This window comes from Cydia strobilella, chromosome 1 (assembly GCF_947568885.1).
Source record: "Cydia strobilella chromosome 1, ilCydStro3.1, whole genome shotgun sequence".
In the NCBI taxonomy this organism is placed as follows: domain Eukaryota; kingdom Metazoa; phylum Arthropoda; class Insecta; order Lepidoptera; family Tortricidae; genus Cydia; species Cydia strobilella.
In genome coordinates, this window is record NC_086041.1 from 30,655,194 (window position 1) to 30,670,330 (window position 15,137).

Consider the following 15,137-nt stretch of genomic DNA (forward strand, 5'->3'; position numbering starts at 1 on the left):
AGTTTAGCCAACTAAAGAAAATCAAATTGCAAGTTTGACAAATTATATAACAAAATATGCATATATACATTTACATAATATAATAGAATTACAGACTACACTGTAATACATACACTTTCATTTGTGCCGAAAAAATGTGTGTATGCCAAGTTTAAAAAGGTGCAAAGAGCAAAGACATTTTAGTTGAAAGAAAGTCGATCAATTCCTGAACGTTAAGAAAAAAAAAGGCAACATTCAGCTGAAATGTCATTCACCGACAACAATTAAAAAATGTCGGAATCGTGTCAAGGCGGTAATTGTCATGAAAATATCGAATATGGGCCCGACGAATCACCCACCAAACTCATCGTCAATTACATTCCTGAAGTCATGACACAGGATATGATGTTTTCGCTGTTTTCCACAATGGGTAAACTGGAAAGCTGCAAGCTGATAGCCAACAGAGGATACGGGTTCGTGGAGTACGCGAGTGCAGAGGATGCCGTGAAGGCGAGGAAGGCCTTCAACGGCCTGCTGATGCAGAACAAGACGCTCAAAGTGTCGCACGCGCTGCTGAACCCCGAGATGAAGCCGCCCACGAAGCCGGAAGCCGACTGGAACCTCTACGTGTGTAACCTGCCCAACGAACTCACCTTGCAGGACTTACACGGTCTTTTCGCACAATTCGGTAAAATAGTTAATTCTCGCATCGCCGCAGGCATAGCTTTTGTCTTATTTGAACACCAATATGAAGCGGAAAGAGCCATCCAAAGCATCAATGGCTCCACCCCGCCAGGTTTTTTACACCCTTTAACTGTTAAGTATGCTAATAAGACTAACCCTAATAAACATAAAAACAATAATAATAACTTTACTAAAAACGCATTGGTTAAACCTTATCATTGGATTAATCATATGGGTGCTATAGGAGATCACAGCTCACCGAGCACATGGTCTATCTACATTTATAATATTGCTCCGGAGGTGGAGGAGCTGACTCTGTGGCAGCTGTTTGGTCCGTATGGTGCTATAGTGTCGGTTAAGATTATCAAAGATCACCATTCTAACAAGAGCAAAGGCTTTGGATTTGTGACGATGCGGAACTATGACCAGGCCGCCATGGCCATCCAGGCCCTGAACGGCTATGTTCTCCACTCTCAGCCTCTCTCTGTTAGTTTCAAAACACAAAAAAGATAATGTCTAAGAGAAAGCCTTAAAAAAATTTACAATATCAATACAGTAATAAATAGACAAAACAATTATTGGTCCGCATATACAAACCGCATCAAAATAATCTGACTCTTGACTCGTACACCTTTGTGAAGTCTGTCGACTCTTGTTGAAAATATTATATTACTTTGAGCTATCAACATTGTTAAGTTTGTTTCTTATTATGAATAATAATTTATTCAGTTTGCTCGTTAAATATTTCAAGTTTACTAGACATTTAAGATTGTATTGAAAAATTGTTGTTTGGAATTTCAACATCAGTTGTGAGCTAGTAGCTTCATTATTTTTATCTATTATTTAAGTATAATATACCATTTTAAAGGAAGTGCTTTTACAAGATCTTACTAATTGATAAGCCACATTGAGATGTTTAATCAACTACTAGTTTTAGTTGTACACTTTTTATAACATGATGTCTATTTAGGTAGTGAAAATGAGATCTAGATTATATCATATTTATACATTTAGTATAAAATTTGCTGAATTAAAGTTCATTTTCACAATTTTAGATACTGTTTTAATTTCTATTCTATTATCCTTTATTTGGATAAATGTAACTAATATTTAACAAAATGCATTATTTTTTTTAATAAAATATATTTATCTTCTTAATTATTTAAGTTTTTTTTTTATAATTTTTCATTATAAATTGACAAATCCTAACTTCCTATTTTCCCAAATGTGATAACATTTTTTTTACACTTTTAAAAACAAAGATTTAAGTAAGTATACAGTCTTGTATTTGTTTTAAGCAAATTTGCAATTGTTTATTGTAGAATTTTTAAATACTCTTATCTCATTTCCTAATTCTTATAATTTTTTTACTCCAAAACTTTTTTCTTTAAAAATGTTTAGTTGTGATAAGAATGACTTGTTATCCGGATACTTATTTATATTTACTACTAATTAATACAATATTTATCTGGAATCTAAAATTGATTGGGATAAACTCAAGAGGTTGATAACCTCCTGAATAGACTTAAACAGGTAATGGGTTGGGTTGATTTATCAAAACAGTTATCTCAACTATTAGAGATATGAATGTAAGTGACACCACTGCAATTCCTACGTGCCAAATCCAGTGCACCAAACCATCGCCACTTATCTTGACCTTAGCGTGTTTGCGGCTTATGCACCTTATTTTCTCACCATACAATTTTATCAGTTTACCCTGCTCAATGACTAGATGGCGCTAGATGTCTGCCATCGCGACCTACAAAATGCTAGCGGCAACTGCGGTACTGCAAACACTGCAGTAACATTCCAAAAAGACGTAAGTTCTATTCGATTATATCAGATAAACGCCTTTTTATAATATTTGTTTATAACACGTGCGTGCTCCGATGACGCATAGGATAATATAATAGTGAGATGATGATGTGTGTCGGTGACCGAAACGAGAAAGCACACAAGTAGGCGTCACCCCACGATAACCTATATAGGCCCAATACTGTTCGTTGCCTCGGGCTATTGTTGAAATGTTAGACAATTTACACTAAATTTAACTTAAGAGCATCAGCTTAGCAAGAATATCAATTCTTATATTATAAAAGGTGTGTAAACATTGTATAATGTTGAGACGGTAAAAGGGCAATGTTGGTAGGTATTGGTAATAGTTATGTATGTAGGCTAGACAGTAAATTACCCCTACTATGCCCCTACCTAAATGTAGAAACTATTTATGGTAGGTATTATTAAATACTTATCAGCGGAAATAATTCGTGTAGTTTTGAAAATTGGTATTGGATCAGAGAAAGTCCGCCGGGGTCTGCCCTTCCAACTCCCGTTTCTACCTCTCCCTTATACACTCTCTTTGTTAGCCTTCTTTCACTCATTCTTTCCACGTGTCCAAACCATCTCAACATACCTTTCTCAATTTTTGTCACTATCTTCATTCAGTCCACACTTTTCCCTTATCACACTGTTCCTAATTCTATCTTGTAATCTTACACCACACACACTTCTCAACGCTCTCATTTCCACTGCATTCACTTGGCTCTGATGCCTCTTCTGCCATACCCAACTTTCGCTACCATACATAAGTGTAGGCACCAGCACCCCTCTATGCACAGCCAACCGTGCCTTTTGCGACACCTTCTGGCTGCTCATAAAAGCGTTAAGTGCCCCATTCACGCGATTTCCAGCACTCACTCTCCTTTCAATATCTTTATCATGCTTACCGTCCCTAGTGAATAAGATTCCCAGATACACAAACTCTTTCACTTGTTCGACTCTTTCTTGACCAATCAAAATTTCACAGTTTGTCATATATTCTTCCTTTTCAAATACCATTACTTTCGTCTTACTTACATTTATTTTCATTCCTTTCCTTTCAAAAGATCCATGCATTCTAGTTACCATCTCCTGCAACTCTTCACCCGATGACGCTAGCAATACCAGGTCATCAGCGTAAAGAAGACATTTGACGGGTAACCCACTCATTCTCAGCCCACATTCATCATTTCTCATCTCAAATCATGCAAACTACTGTCCATGAACAGATTAAACAGCCACGGTGACGCTACACATCCCTGCCCACCCTTTTCGATGCTAAACCACTCAGTGTACGACCCGTTTACTTATAAATTAACATATTGTGAGTCAAAACAGCTCCACTGTTTGCGGTGGAAAAGCCAGTAGGTACCACGTTAATTGTATTAGTTTAGAGTAGATAGATAAAATTGCAATACCCTTACAGGGTGTCATGTTCTGATACATTATCGATTAAGAACATCTGTAATTTTACCAATGTGAAAGCAATAAATATATTATTATTATATTACAGCTATAGACTGGACGTTGAGCACAGTTAAGATGGTTTAATAATGAGCCTTTTCGATTGCTAGCTTTATTGCCGTTATATTTAACTAGCAGTTGCCCACGACTTCGTTCGCGTAGATTTAGTATTTCCCGACGATACACGATACGATACACCCCTACTTAATCCTATTAGGGGATGAATTTTTAAAAGCACTGAAATTAGTTTTCTTATATTCTAATAGGTTCTTTGTCTTCCTACAAAGTTTCAAGTCCCTACTCAAAAAAATATTTGATCCCTATACAAACTTACAACCCCTTTTTCACCCCTTAGGGGATGAATTTCCAAAAACGTTGAAAATAGTTTTCTACTCAATATAAATTATTTTTTACGAAGTTTTCTAGTTCCTAACTTCCTAGCTTTAAATAAAACTTGAACGCCATACAAACGTTCAACCCCTCATTAACCCCCTTAGGGGTGGAATTTTTTTAATCCTCATTAATCTTGCCCCAGTGTAGGCATATTGCCCAAACCCCAAACCAAAAAGGTAAAAAATAGGTAAGTATTAAATAAAATGTATTCAAATAACAGCTTACTGACTGAAACATCATGTACGTTACTGTTAACAACCGATAGCAACCTGAAAACATTGCTAGGCTTCATGGAGGAGCTGGGGTGGTTAGAGTAGCGCTACCTCGTTTTACGCAAAATAGGCACAATATAAGTAACTAGTTGTCGAGTTGCGGAAAAATGCCCAGAAGCACTAACTAACTAGGGCCATTTTATGAAAAGCAACAGCGCGTATTGTCAAAAAATTGTAAGTATTGCTCGAGATGCCTTTAGCAATAGGAATTTAGAGTAAAAATAATATGGACAGTTCATTATTTCGTGATTATATCACAACATTCATGAGTTCAAACTTTTGAAAGTTTCCTTAAACCTCAATCGGCGCATGCCTGAACTTCCCTTAGCGTAAATCGATAAATCTGTAGCAAAACGCAGCTGTCAACTGGTCAACTGTGGCCTTATTTATTAATTAGTGAAGTTTATAGCTATATGTTTTAGCCGTGCGAGTGAACGGGTGTGGAGTGCGTTGGTAGTTGGTACCTAGTGTACCTAGACCTACTACCACTGGGTAGTTCGAGGAGGGGTGTCGCGTGGAGCGGCCGTGGCGGAGAGCGAAGGGTCCGCAGTAGCGGGGGGCGTAGGCCTCACCGTGAGCAGCAAGGTAGCGCAGTGTGACATAACATATAATATAACCAACTTATTAGTACAGTCAGCAGCAGAAGTTGCTAAGCGGGCGAGGTGTTTTAAAAATGATCTTGAGTTCTTGATGCGGCTTTTGTTAAGAGAATAAGAGCGTGTGAAGGTAATTCTGAACATTTCCCCCGCTTAGCAACTTCTGCTGCTGACTGTGCCAACAATAAAGTATCTATTGAATCTTTGAGCTTGAGAAATATAGGTATGCTATCTGGGGCCCATTTCTCGAACGATATTAGACTAATATTATTAGTGTGTTGCTATGGAAACTCATACGATTTGACAGTTCGTGGACTAATAATATTAGTATAATACCTTTCGAGAAATGGGCCCCTGAAGGGCGATAACACGCAGGGTATACTTAAGGGGCCCGCTGACTATCAGTCCGCCGGACGATATCGGCCTGTCAGTTCTTCGGAACTGTCAAATTTTTGTTCTAACTGACAGGCCGATATCGTCCGGCGGACTGATAGTCAGTGGGCCCCTTTACTGCGATTTTATTTCGTAGTTGTTTAAAATTCATATCAGGTTAACTGTCAGGTGTCAAACTTTTTGTACCTACCAATGAGATGGAACTGGACAATGATAAATTGATAATGTTATGTCACGTTATGTGTTAGGTAATTGATGGGTAATAGTTTGACTGAGAACTATAATTAGGTACATTACCTAACCTAATAGTGGTTAGGTTATGATCTAATGATTTTAGAACTTTGAGTATATAAGGTAGCGTGATATAGAAATTCCGTACAAATGATAGCCTTGGTATGAGGTTGCTACTAAAATAAGATAATTTGTACAACTTGTACATATTTGATATATATCTACCGTACCACAACATCGTACGTATATCGTCAGTATTAGACATAGCATTGCCTCCAGGCAAATAATGTTGTCATGCATGTATGACCATTATTAAAACGCCGGCCTTAATTACTTCTGGAATACAACTGACAATAGTGGCAATGACAATCATCTCGAAAGGATATTATCGACTCCAAGTTTTTGGTCCTTCGAACCGGATCGAATTAATTATTAATTGGTAGTACCAGACTAGACAGATTGGGTGACAAAACTAGCAGATTGAGCAATCAAACTGGCATTTTATTACTTCTCTCGGATAAAACAGAATTTCAATAGTTAAATTTTAATCTTACTCGTACAATGAACGTTTGGTCTTAAATAGGTGTACCCGAGCCCGGGGGCGGCGCGCGGCGTGTGGGCGCTGCCGCAGCCGCCCCCCTGCACCATGGCGGCCGAGGAGCCCCTGCCCCCGTGCTCCCCGATGTCCCCTGACGCGCCCGCAGCACCCCCTCGCACCATCACAAGTTACCACCACTCGGACCTGCACCAGCTGATCTTTGAGGCTGTTAGGTCCAGGTAAACTATTTAACTGTAGGTACCACTGAGGCCGACGTGACTTTCCCCTCACCATCGCTGGTGCCACTGGCAGCTAATCTTTGAGGCTGTTAGGTCTAGGAGAGTTGTAGCCGTTGTAGGGTTAATGTCAACAATGTAATGATATCGGCAAACCTTTTTTATTGTCCTTGTAAGCAACATGTCCCGTTCCACCACCAACGATAAGCGAGTAGCGATGAGATAGGTAGTTTCATCATTGCAGGCGAGTGCTTTCTCTTAAATAAGTTGGCTGCCGGGCGGTGACAATTAGAACAGTGATTTATACGATATCTTTATTCTATACGATAACATCATCAAATTAATTCATATACGGGGTCTACTTATGATTTTGATCTATCTTACATATTAAAGTAAGAGATATTAGGCTGATTCTTAAGTATATATTGTGAACGCAACTAAGAAGTGCTCATTTTCTAAGAGGAGTTCATCAAGTGTAAATGAATACACGCCTACCTATTATCTACCTAGCTATTACAGGGTACTCCGTCGACTTTCTAAATTCTTACTTCCTGTCAGGATGTGGCAACATTTTTGCGATTGCTTTTCATTGTGGTTTTTATTTATTAAGATAAAGAACAGATATCTGACTGCTCCTTTTTTGCTCTTATAAATTCAGATCTGATGCCGATGGTCACGGAAATATGGTTGATGGAATCGACAGATTTCCGTGACCACTAAATTGTTGACCACTGACCGTGAACACGATCGGGCTCTGAATTCAGATGTGTCTTACTGTAATCTCTTTCAGCGAAGTATCAGAAATCGAGCGGCTAGTCGAAAAGCTCGGCGTGGAGGTGCTCAGCGCTCGTGACCAACACGGATACACACCAGCGCACTGGGCGGCGCTGGATGGCAGCGTGGCAGTTATGCGGTATCTCTTGGAGCGAGGAGCGCCCGTGGATCTATCCTGCCTGGGCACTCAGGTCAGTGACAATCAGTCGCAGAGAGGAGGGAGAGGTAATTTGGGTCTCATTATAGCGAGACGGCTAATATATTTTAGGTGTTAGAGGCAGGGGCGTATTTACCCTAGGGCCAAGGGGGCCATGGCCCGGGGCGGCAGGCTGAGGGGGGCGGCGCAGGCCGCCGCTGGCTTTCAGTTTTGGGTGGTGAAAAATGGGAAAAATTTGAAATGAAAAATTTTTTTTGTAGGTTTACTTACTGTTACCTACTAGACATAATTTGATTTAAAGTAACTATTCGTTGTCTACTGCCAGTGGTCACATTACAATTTTTACAGCGCGTTTTCGCCCCTTTGCCTTCTACCTTCTTTACCCACGTCGGATTGTCGTCGAGCTCTCATGATGTCGCCCCGTGTCGTCGCTCTTCACATCGCCTTAAGGCCGCGGGCTCCCGTTAATGCTTTTTAACGCTGCATGCTCGACGTCGGCATAAATAAACGTCGTGAGCGACGTCTAGGTGCCGGCCATTGCGTCAGCAGCCGCTACATCGTGTACGGTGTCCGTGCCTCTGTGGCGCACAGCGTCCAGAAGCTGACGCCGACGACAACCGGAAACCGTACACTATAAATATGGAGTATAGAATTCAGAGGTGGCGAACGGGGCGGTCGGAGCCTTGCACAAGAAACAAAGCACGTTTTTTTAGTGGGTACTAAATTTTCCATGAAACGCTGTGTTCATTTAGTGAACATTGCAGTGCTCAGCAAACATTGATCAATAAACGCAAAAATCATATTAAATTATAGAACTCATAGTAACTACTAGGTATTGAATAAAATTAAGTTCGGACACGACACGACATGGGGTTAGTTGTTTCAAACGGACCGCTGGCAGGGTATTGAGACTTGAGACTATGACCCTAAGGATGTCAAATGGGAGCGCTCCACGTAAGGCCGAGATACTGCAGAGCAATGGCTCTGCGAGCTGTAGACCTCGCGTTAAGCTTAGAAAATGTAAAAGTGAAAAATACTTAGTTCGTTGAGTCATTATCACAGTGAACTCACAATGGTCTTAAGTGCCATGTAGACGCTTTTGGCGCTTAAGTGTTCCCCCACATATATCGACGCGGAATCGGCAAAATCCGATACGATCCGGGACTTTGCAGTATTTAGTTATTCTGTGGCAGCACTATGCAGAGCTCGTCTCTCTACTTGGCCATAGGTTTTTGTCCCAGCTCAGATCCACTGAAGCTCGACCTTTAAGTCTCTTGGGCCCGCAGATTCATATTCGTAGCCTTCAGCCTCCCTTAGACATGACCAGTGCTTTAAGCTCTGCTCTTCTGCAGTCCGGCCTTCAGCCTCACAGGGCAGCACATCGCAATCGGACGCTCCGGGCCTCCACCCTTATACAGAGCTCGGCCGTCGGCCTCGCTCACAATTGGCTATAGGTTTTTTTTTATACTACGTCGGTGGCAAACAAGCATACGGTCCGCCTGATGTTAAGCAGTCTCCGTAGCCTATGTACGCCTGCAACTCCAGAGGTGTTACATGCGCGTTGCCGACCCTAACACTCCTCTCCCTCGTTGAGCTCTGGCAACCTTACTCACCGGCAGGAACACAACACTATGAGTAGGGTTTAGTGTTATTTGGCTGCGGTTTTCTGTAAGGTGGAGGTACTTCCCCAGTTGGGCTCTGCTCTAGATCTGGAATGACATCCGCTGTCCTGTGCCCTACCACACAAAGCGAGAGGTCATTCACAGTGCCCATACCTCTCTTTTGGACGTAGTTTAAGGACATACCCGGGTCCAAAGCTCTGCAGAAAGGCACTGAGAAAAAATTATGCTTTTGTGTTTACTTCATGGGTCATGGGGGGGGGGGGGGGGGGCGGCAGGGACCCAATGGCCCGGGCGCCAAATTTTTAAATACGCCTCTGGTTAGAGGTTAGAGGTAAATATGGCTAAAGCATAAGATAAAGCTTTGTTTCTGGCGATAGGAGGCTGATAGTAATTTATGTGATTTTAGGGCCCTCGTCCTATCCACTGGGCCTGCAGAAAGGGCCATGCTTCAGTGGTGCAAGTTCTGTTACAGTGTGGAGTTGCAGTCAACGCTGCTGACTTCAAAGGTAACTTTAATAATTTTTGTTAACTACACTTGACTAATCAACGCCACCTGTTACATTTTCACACCGCTCGTCTTCTCCCCAGGACTAACCCCCCTAATGACCGCCTGCATGTACGGCAAGACCGCCACGGCAGCCTATCTCCTCGGCATGGGAGCCGCCACCAGGCTTGCAGACATCAACGGAGACACCGCTCTTCACTGGGCCGCGTATAAGGGGCATGCCGACTTGGTCCGTTTGCTCATTTACTCGGGAGTGCCGTTACACTGTACTGACAATTTTGGCTCGACGCCGCTGCATTTGGCTTGTTTGTCGGGGAACCTGACATGCGTTAGGTTGCTTTGTGAGAAGGTAATTATTTGTTTATCAGGTGCTGTGTAACTATTTGTGTATCAGGCTGTTAGACGTCTTGACAGCATTAGTTTAGTTTGGTCTGATCCTTCACTGATACTGCACGTACAGCTAATATTAAGAGCTACACAGTCAAAATATCAAGCTTTCAGATGGCGGATATTTCTCTCTCCACTCCCTCCATTTTTAGGGTTCCGTACCCAAAGAGTAAAAACGGGACCCTATTACTAAGACTCCGCTGTCCGTCTGTCTGTCACCAGGCTGTATCTCATGAACCGTGATAGCTAGACAGTTGAAATTTTCACAGATGATGTATTTCTGTTGCCGCTATAACAACAAATACTAAAAACAGAATAATATAAATATTTAAATGGGGCTCCCATACAACAAACGTGATTTTTTTGCTGTTTTTTTCCGTAATGGTACGGAACCCTTCGTGCGCGAGTCCGACTCGCACTTGGCCGGTTTTTTACGTTTAACGGACATCTTTAGGATGCGTCAAGGTTGCTTTTTGAGGCACGCCTGCTTGGCAACTTTGGCATAAATAATATACTATGATATGATATGACTATGAAAAATGAACATATAATTTAAAACTATTAAAGGTATCCTAGTCGTTTATCGTTTCTGGCACAGGAGTAAAATCAGGTAAATTCACAGGTAAAAGCAGAACTCGAGCCTCGCGACAAAAACGGCAAGACTCCCCTCATGCTGGCGCAAAGCCACCGGCACGCCGAGGTGGTCAAACTCCTCACAAAGGAAATGAAAAGGAAGTCCCACTGGATGCCTCCATTATCGGAACTCTGGGCATTGCTGTTTGGTGGTGCGGGGGACTCGAAGGGACCACTGTTGTTCTTCCTTGTATCAGTGCTGCTGTGGGGTTACCCTATGTATGTTTTTAGGGTAAGTGTCCTTGTTTACATTTTCGGTAAACATGCATGAGCTCTTGGTGCTATAATGGCTACAAAATATACGAGAAATAAAACAGGTCTCAGTATTGATCCTTGTGGTACACATCTCTACTTGTGTAATTTTAGGGATTCATTCATCTACTAATTGGCTTCGGTTTCTATAGATAGTTTTTAACAAGCTGGTATTCTAATCTACGAAACTTATAGAACAATAGTTAGATATTATGTCGTGTCTTAAATAATCGAAGGCCTTTGATAGGTCACAACAATTACCCATGGTTAGGTTTATTTGTATTCGCGTGTTTTCTTCCACAGTGTATCCCCCTAACTTGGAACACCCTCCGTCTCTCCCACTACTGCTTCCTCTATTGGAACGGCATCATGTGGCTGAGCTGGGTGATCGCCAACCGCCGGGACCCGGGCTACATCCCGCAGAACTCCGACACGTACTACCGCGCCATCCGCCAGATCCCGTACCTAGACAAGTGGAGGAAGAGGAACGTCATTCTGTCGCGGCTGTGCCACACGTGCCGGTGTCTGAGACCGCTCAGGTAACATCTCTCACTATCTTCCTTCCTCTCTCTCTCTCTCTCTCTAAGTCTGCATTAAATAGGTGTAGTTTAGGACCTCGCCAAGATCTTTGACATTGTCTCTATTCCGATTCTCGACATTCTCTTGAGAAAACGCGAGCGGTATTTGAGTGAAGGTGTTTGATTGACTCAAAACCTACTATTACATGCACTTATTGTTACAAACATGTATTTTCTCATAACTTTATGTAGTGTACATATTAGGTACTTGTGAGTAAGTACAATTTTATGGATCCATTTCCTTCTGTAACGTGTCTGTAAAACATTCATAGTGATTTGCATGAATGATCACTCATGTTTAGCTGCTCATACATGGGGATAATAATAAAACAAAGTTTTGCAACTTGACCATGTGCTTTTTTTATACTACTTCGGTGGCAAACAAGCATACGGCGCGCCTGATGTTAAGCAGTCTCCGTAGCCTATGGAGGAGTTACATACGCGTTGCCGACGCTAACACTCCTCTCCCTCGTTGAGCTCTGGCAACCTTACTCACCGGCAGGAACACAACACTTGTGCTTGTGAAATCTCTGGATTTGTAGGCGTCCATGGGTATTAAACCGCTTACCATTAGGTGGGTCATATGCTTGTTTGCCACTGAGGCACTGACGTGCTGTTAAAAATTTACATTCGCATGAAGTACAGCTTGCACTGGGGGTAAGAAGAACCATGTCTTAGTCAAATGACAATTTGATGTTGATGTTTATTTGTGTTGTCTGCCTAAGTCTTTGTTATGTGACAAAGAGACATCATGTCGATGAACTCAGAGCTGCTGACATCATCCTTTAGTTTAATAGAGAATATAATAATATTGGCATGACAACTTAATTTATACAGTATGAGCAATGCAATGCGGTATGGGAAAGTCTAAACCAAAGCATAAACTAACTAGATAACTAAGTAAATATTAGCGAATACAGCATTCGCAAATAATCGTAAAAAGGTACTTAGGCACCTAAGTACCTATAATAACAATGTATTTCTATTTTGTTGTACGAAAAAAATAGAGTACCTACTCCTAAAATTTGATTGAATGAATTTTCACATGCACAACACAAGCTAAATATACTATACCTACTAGAATCTTGAGCGTAGCAAGGGACTCAAAAGCACACGAGATGTAAATAACTTTGATCTCGTTTAGTGTGCGTGTAGTACACAAGACTTTTCACCTCAGCAGTGAGAACATATTTAGGAAAGGAAAATACAACCCGAAAAAATGTAATAATATCCTTCTCCTCTCTCCTAAAAACAGTGAGCAAAATCGCATTTTGCTACCAAAGCAAAGCAAAGCACCCTTGTTCGTGTTGCTGAGGTAAAATTACTTTTTCACCTCAGCAGCTCGAACAAGCCTACTTTCGTGAAGTGCGACTTTCCTCACTCCAGGGAGTGAAACAATGTAGCTTTTTAATTTAGTGAAGGCCATGAACTTCATACTTTTATTAAATTTTTTTTATGGTATGATACGGTACGGTCCGGCCCGGTCCGGTCCGGTCCAGTCCGGTCCGGTCTCGTCTCGTCTCGTATCGTATCTTATCGTATCGTACATATTATAATACTTTTTTTTCCTGTTTATTCTGTGTAATTCGAAATACATTTTAACGTTTAATATGTTCTCACTACTCAGGTGAAAAATTATGTGTGCAACACGAGAGCAAAGTTATTTTACATCTCGTGTTTTTGAGTCCCTCGCTACGCTCAAGATTCTACCTTAGAATCTTTCGCTTTCTCGGGACTCAAAATAAACACTCGCAAGAAAAACCAACTTTCCTCTCTTGTTGCACAAATAACTATTGTTCTCAGGGCCAAACATTGTCGCATCTGCAAGCGCTGCGTGGCCTACTTCGACCACCATTGCCCCTTCATCTACAACTGCGTCGGTGTTCGGAACCGCATGTGGTTCTTCCTGTTCGTGATGAGTGTGGCTATCAACTGCACGCTGTCCATATACTTCGCCTGCTACTGCCTCCTTCTTGAAGGATTTGGACTGCTGTATTTATTGGGACTGCTGGAGGCGCTTACTTTCTGCGCGCTGGGGTGGATTCTTACGTGTACATCTGTTAGTATCATTTGACAATTTTTTTGGGTCTCTCCAAATATATCGACGCGGAATCGCAATAAAAGTAAAAAAGGCGTCGGCACGTCCGCAGGCGCCGGCCGATGCGAGCCGAGCCGAATGACGACTTTTACGCTCTTATTATTTATTTATCTAATAAAATACAGAGTATTCTTACTAGAGTTTGACTGTGGGGTTATCAGTCTCTAGTTACATATGTACTATTGCGCAGACATAAAGGTTTTTTCTATCGGATTTTGCCGAATCCGCGTCGATATATCTGGGGAGGGGAGACCCTTACTCCTCATTCTAGTCTAATAGGTTGAGTGTAGGAGGATATGGCGCCCTAGAATGAAACGGTTTTTGTTCATATCACATAGTTATCTGGTTTTCGCCTGACCCGATTTCCGACGTTACTGATATAGTTATTATCCGGCCCTTTCTAAAAATATTTTTTCCCAGATACTTCATGCCTGCATGAACCTGACCACGAACGAAATGTTCAACTACAAGCGTTACCCCTACCTGCGGGACAAGCGCGGGCGCTACCAGAACCCCTTTTCGCGGGGCCCCGTCATGAACCTCATTGAGTTCTTTGTCTGCCTGCCGGATAAATGCGACGAGCAGGATTTATTCCACGAGGAGAACATTTAACAGCAAGCTTAATGTTACTTTACCTGAGCACGAAGGGCTACCAGAACCCCTTCTGCGGGGCCCCGTCATGAACTTCCAGGTTTTTTGGCTGCTCGCCGCATAAACGCGATTAGCAAGATTTATTCCACATGGAGAACATTTGACAGCAAGCTTAGTGTTACTTTACCTGACCACGAGGTGCTACCAGAACCCCTCCTCGCGGGGCCCCATAATGAACCTCATAAAGTTTTTTGTCTGCCTGCCAGATAAGTGCGACGAGCAGGCCCTGTACGACGAGAAGACCATAGCTTAGTGTTACTTTATGAGCTTGCTTACACTGCCTGAAACGAAAGTTCTTGGTTGAAAATACTTGGAACACACGCAGCTTCGACTTGGTTTTTTTTTATAAACGAGTTGATGTTTTCGTGAAGTTACCTGATGATCACAAGAGAGAAAGAAACGTTTGTTGGTAATGTGGACGCATCATAATAATAAAGATACCTATCCAACATTTTTTGCGTTTGAGCTATTGATGTCCACTTTTGTCTACTTATAAGCACAAGGAAAGAATGGGATAGCTTGACGTTGAATTGCCACTGCAAAAACGGCCTTGATGCCATTTGTTACGTACGTTATGTATGAACAATAACTAGTTTTTAAAATCTAATTCGACCGAAATGGTTCTATAATATTATTCACGGCACGGCATACGACATTCCGCTTCAGCAAACTTATAAATTACGAAGCACTTATACGAAGAAAAGTCTGCAACGATTTTGATAGCACACGTAGTGCGTTATTTTAAACGACAAACTTCTATGAAATTATGACGTATAAATAAACACTTGCACTGCGTATGCTTTCTTGGTCTATCAAGATTCGCATTCAGCCTTGTACAAATAAATTTATTGTAAATCCGTATTTATTTCATTTTCC

The 15,137-nt window shown here is 41.7% G+C and overlaps 2 protein-coding genes and 1 long non-coding RNA gene across 4 annotated transcripts; 2 read left to right on the top strand and 1 right to left on the bottom strand.

Moving 5' to 3' along the window:
* Positions 1 to 226: 226 nt before the first annotated feature.
* Positions 227 to 1,717, top strand: LOC134743322 (ELAV-like protein 1). Its single transcript, XM_063676719.1, has one exon. It carries the CDS (start codon positions 271 to 273, stop codon positions 1,174 to 1,176), a length of 906 nt encoding a protein of 301 aa, XP_063532789.1. The 5' UTR covers positions 227 to 270; the 3' UTR covers positions 1,177 to 1,717.
* A 3,209-nt stretch (positions 1,718 to 4,926) lies between these two features.
* On the top strand, positions 4,927 to 14,417 carry LOC134743673 (uncharacterized). 2 transcript variants are annotated; one of them, XM_063677270.1, is made up of 10 exons: positions 4,927 to 5,195; positions 6,414 to 6,607; positions 7,395 to 7,569; positions 9,564 to 9,663; positions 9,746 to 10,011; positions 10,672 to 10,914; positions 11,238 to 11,473; positions 13,316 to 13,571; positions 14,031 to 14,233; positions 14,379 to 14,416. In XM_063677270.1, the coding sequence occupies exons 2-9, from the start codon at positions 6,477 to 6,479 to the stop codon at positions 14,220 to 14,222; spliced, it is 1,599 nt and encodes a 532-aa protein (XP_063533340.1). In that variant the 5' UTR covers positions 4,927 to 5,195; positions 6,414 to 6,476; the 3' UTR covers positions 14,223 to 14,233; positions 14,379 to 14,416. The 2 variants fall into 2 exon arrangements, with proteins under 2 accessions (XP_063533340.1, XP_063533348.1); XM_063677278.1 differs by lacking the exon at positions 4,927 to 5,195 and having other exon boundaries at positions 14,379 to 14,417.
* LOC134744345 (uncharacterized) lies at positions 8,985 to 12,027 on the bottom strand. Its single transcript, XR_010128084.1, has 2 exons — positions 11,971 to 12,027; positions 8,985 to 9,111 (listed from the first exon to the last, which is right to left on the bottom strand). It is a non-coding gene; the product is annotated as an uncharacterized LOC134744345 (long non-coding RNA).
* Positions 14,418 to 15,137: the final 720 nt, after the last annotated feature.

Bases quoted from the DNA above. Each gene is read 5' to 3' on its own strand.
- LOC134743322 (XM_063676719.1), top strand. From the start codon at position 271: ATGTCGGAATCGTGTCAAGGCGGTAATTGTCATGAAAATATCGAATAT.
- LOC134743673 (XM_063677270.1), top strand. From the start codon at position 6,477: ATGGCGGCCGAGGAGCCCCTGCCCCCGTGCTCCCCGATGTCCCCTGAC. The intron at 6,608-7,394 runs GTAAACTATTTA...AATCTCTTTCAG, and splicing joins TTTGAGGCTGTTAGGTCCAG to CGAAGTATCAGAAATCGAGC. The intron at 9,664-9,745 runs GTAACTTTAATA...TCTTCTCCCCAG, and splicing joins CAACGCTGCTGACTTCAAAG to GACTAACCCCCCTAATGACC.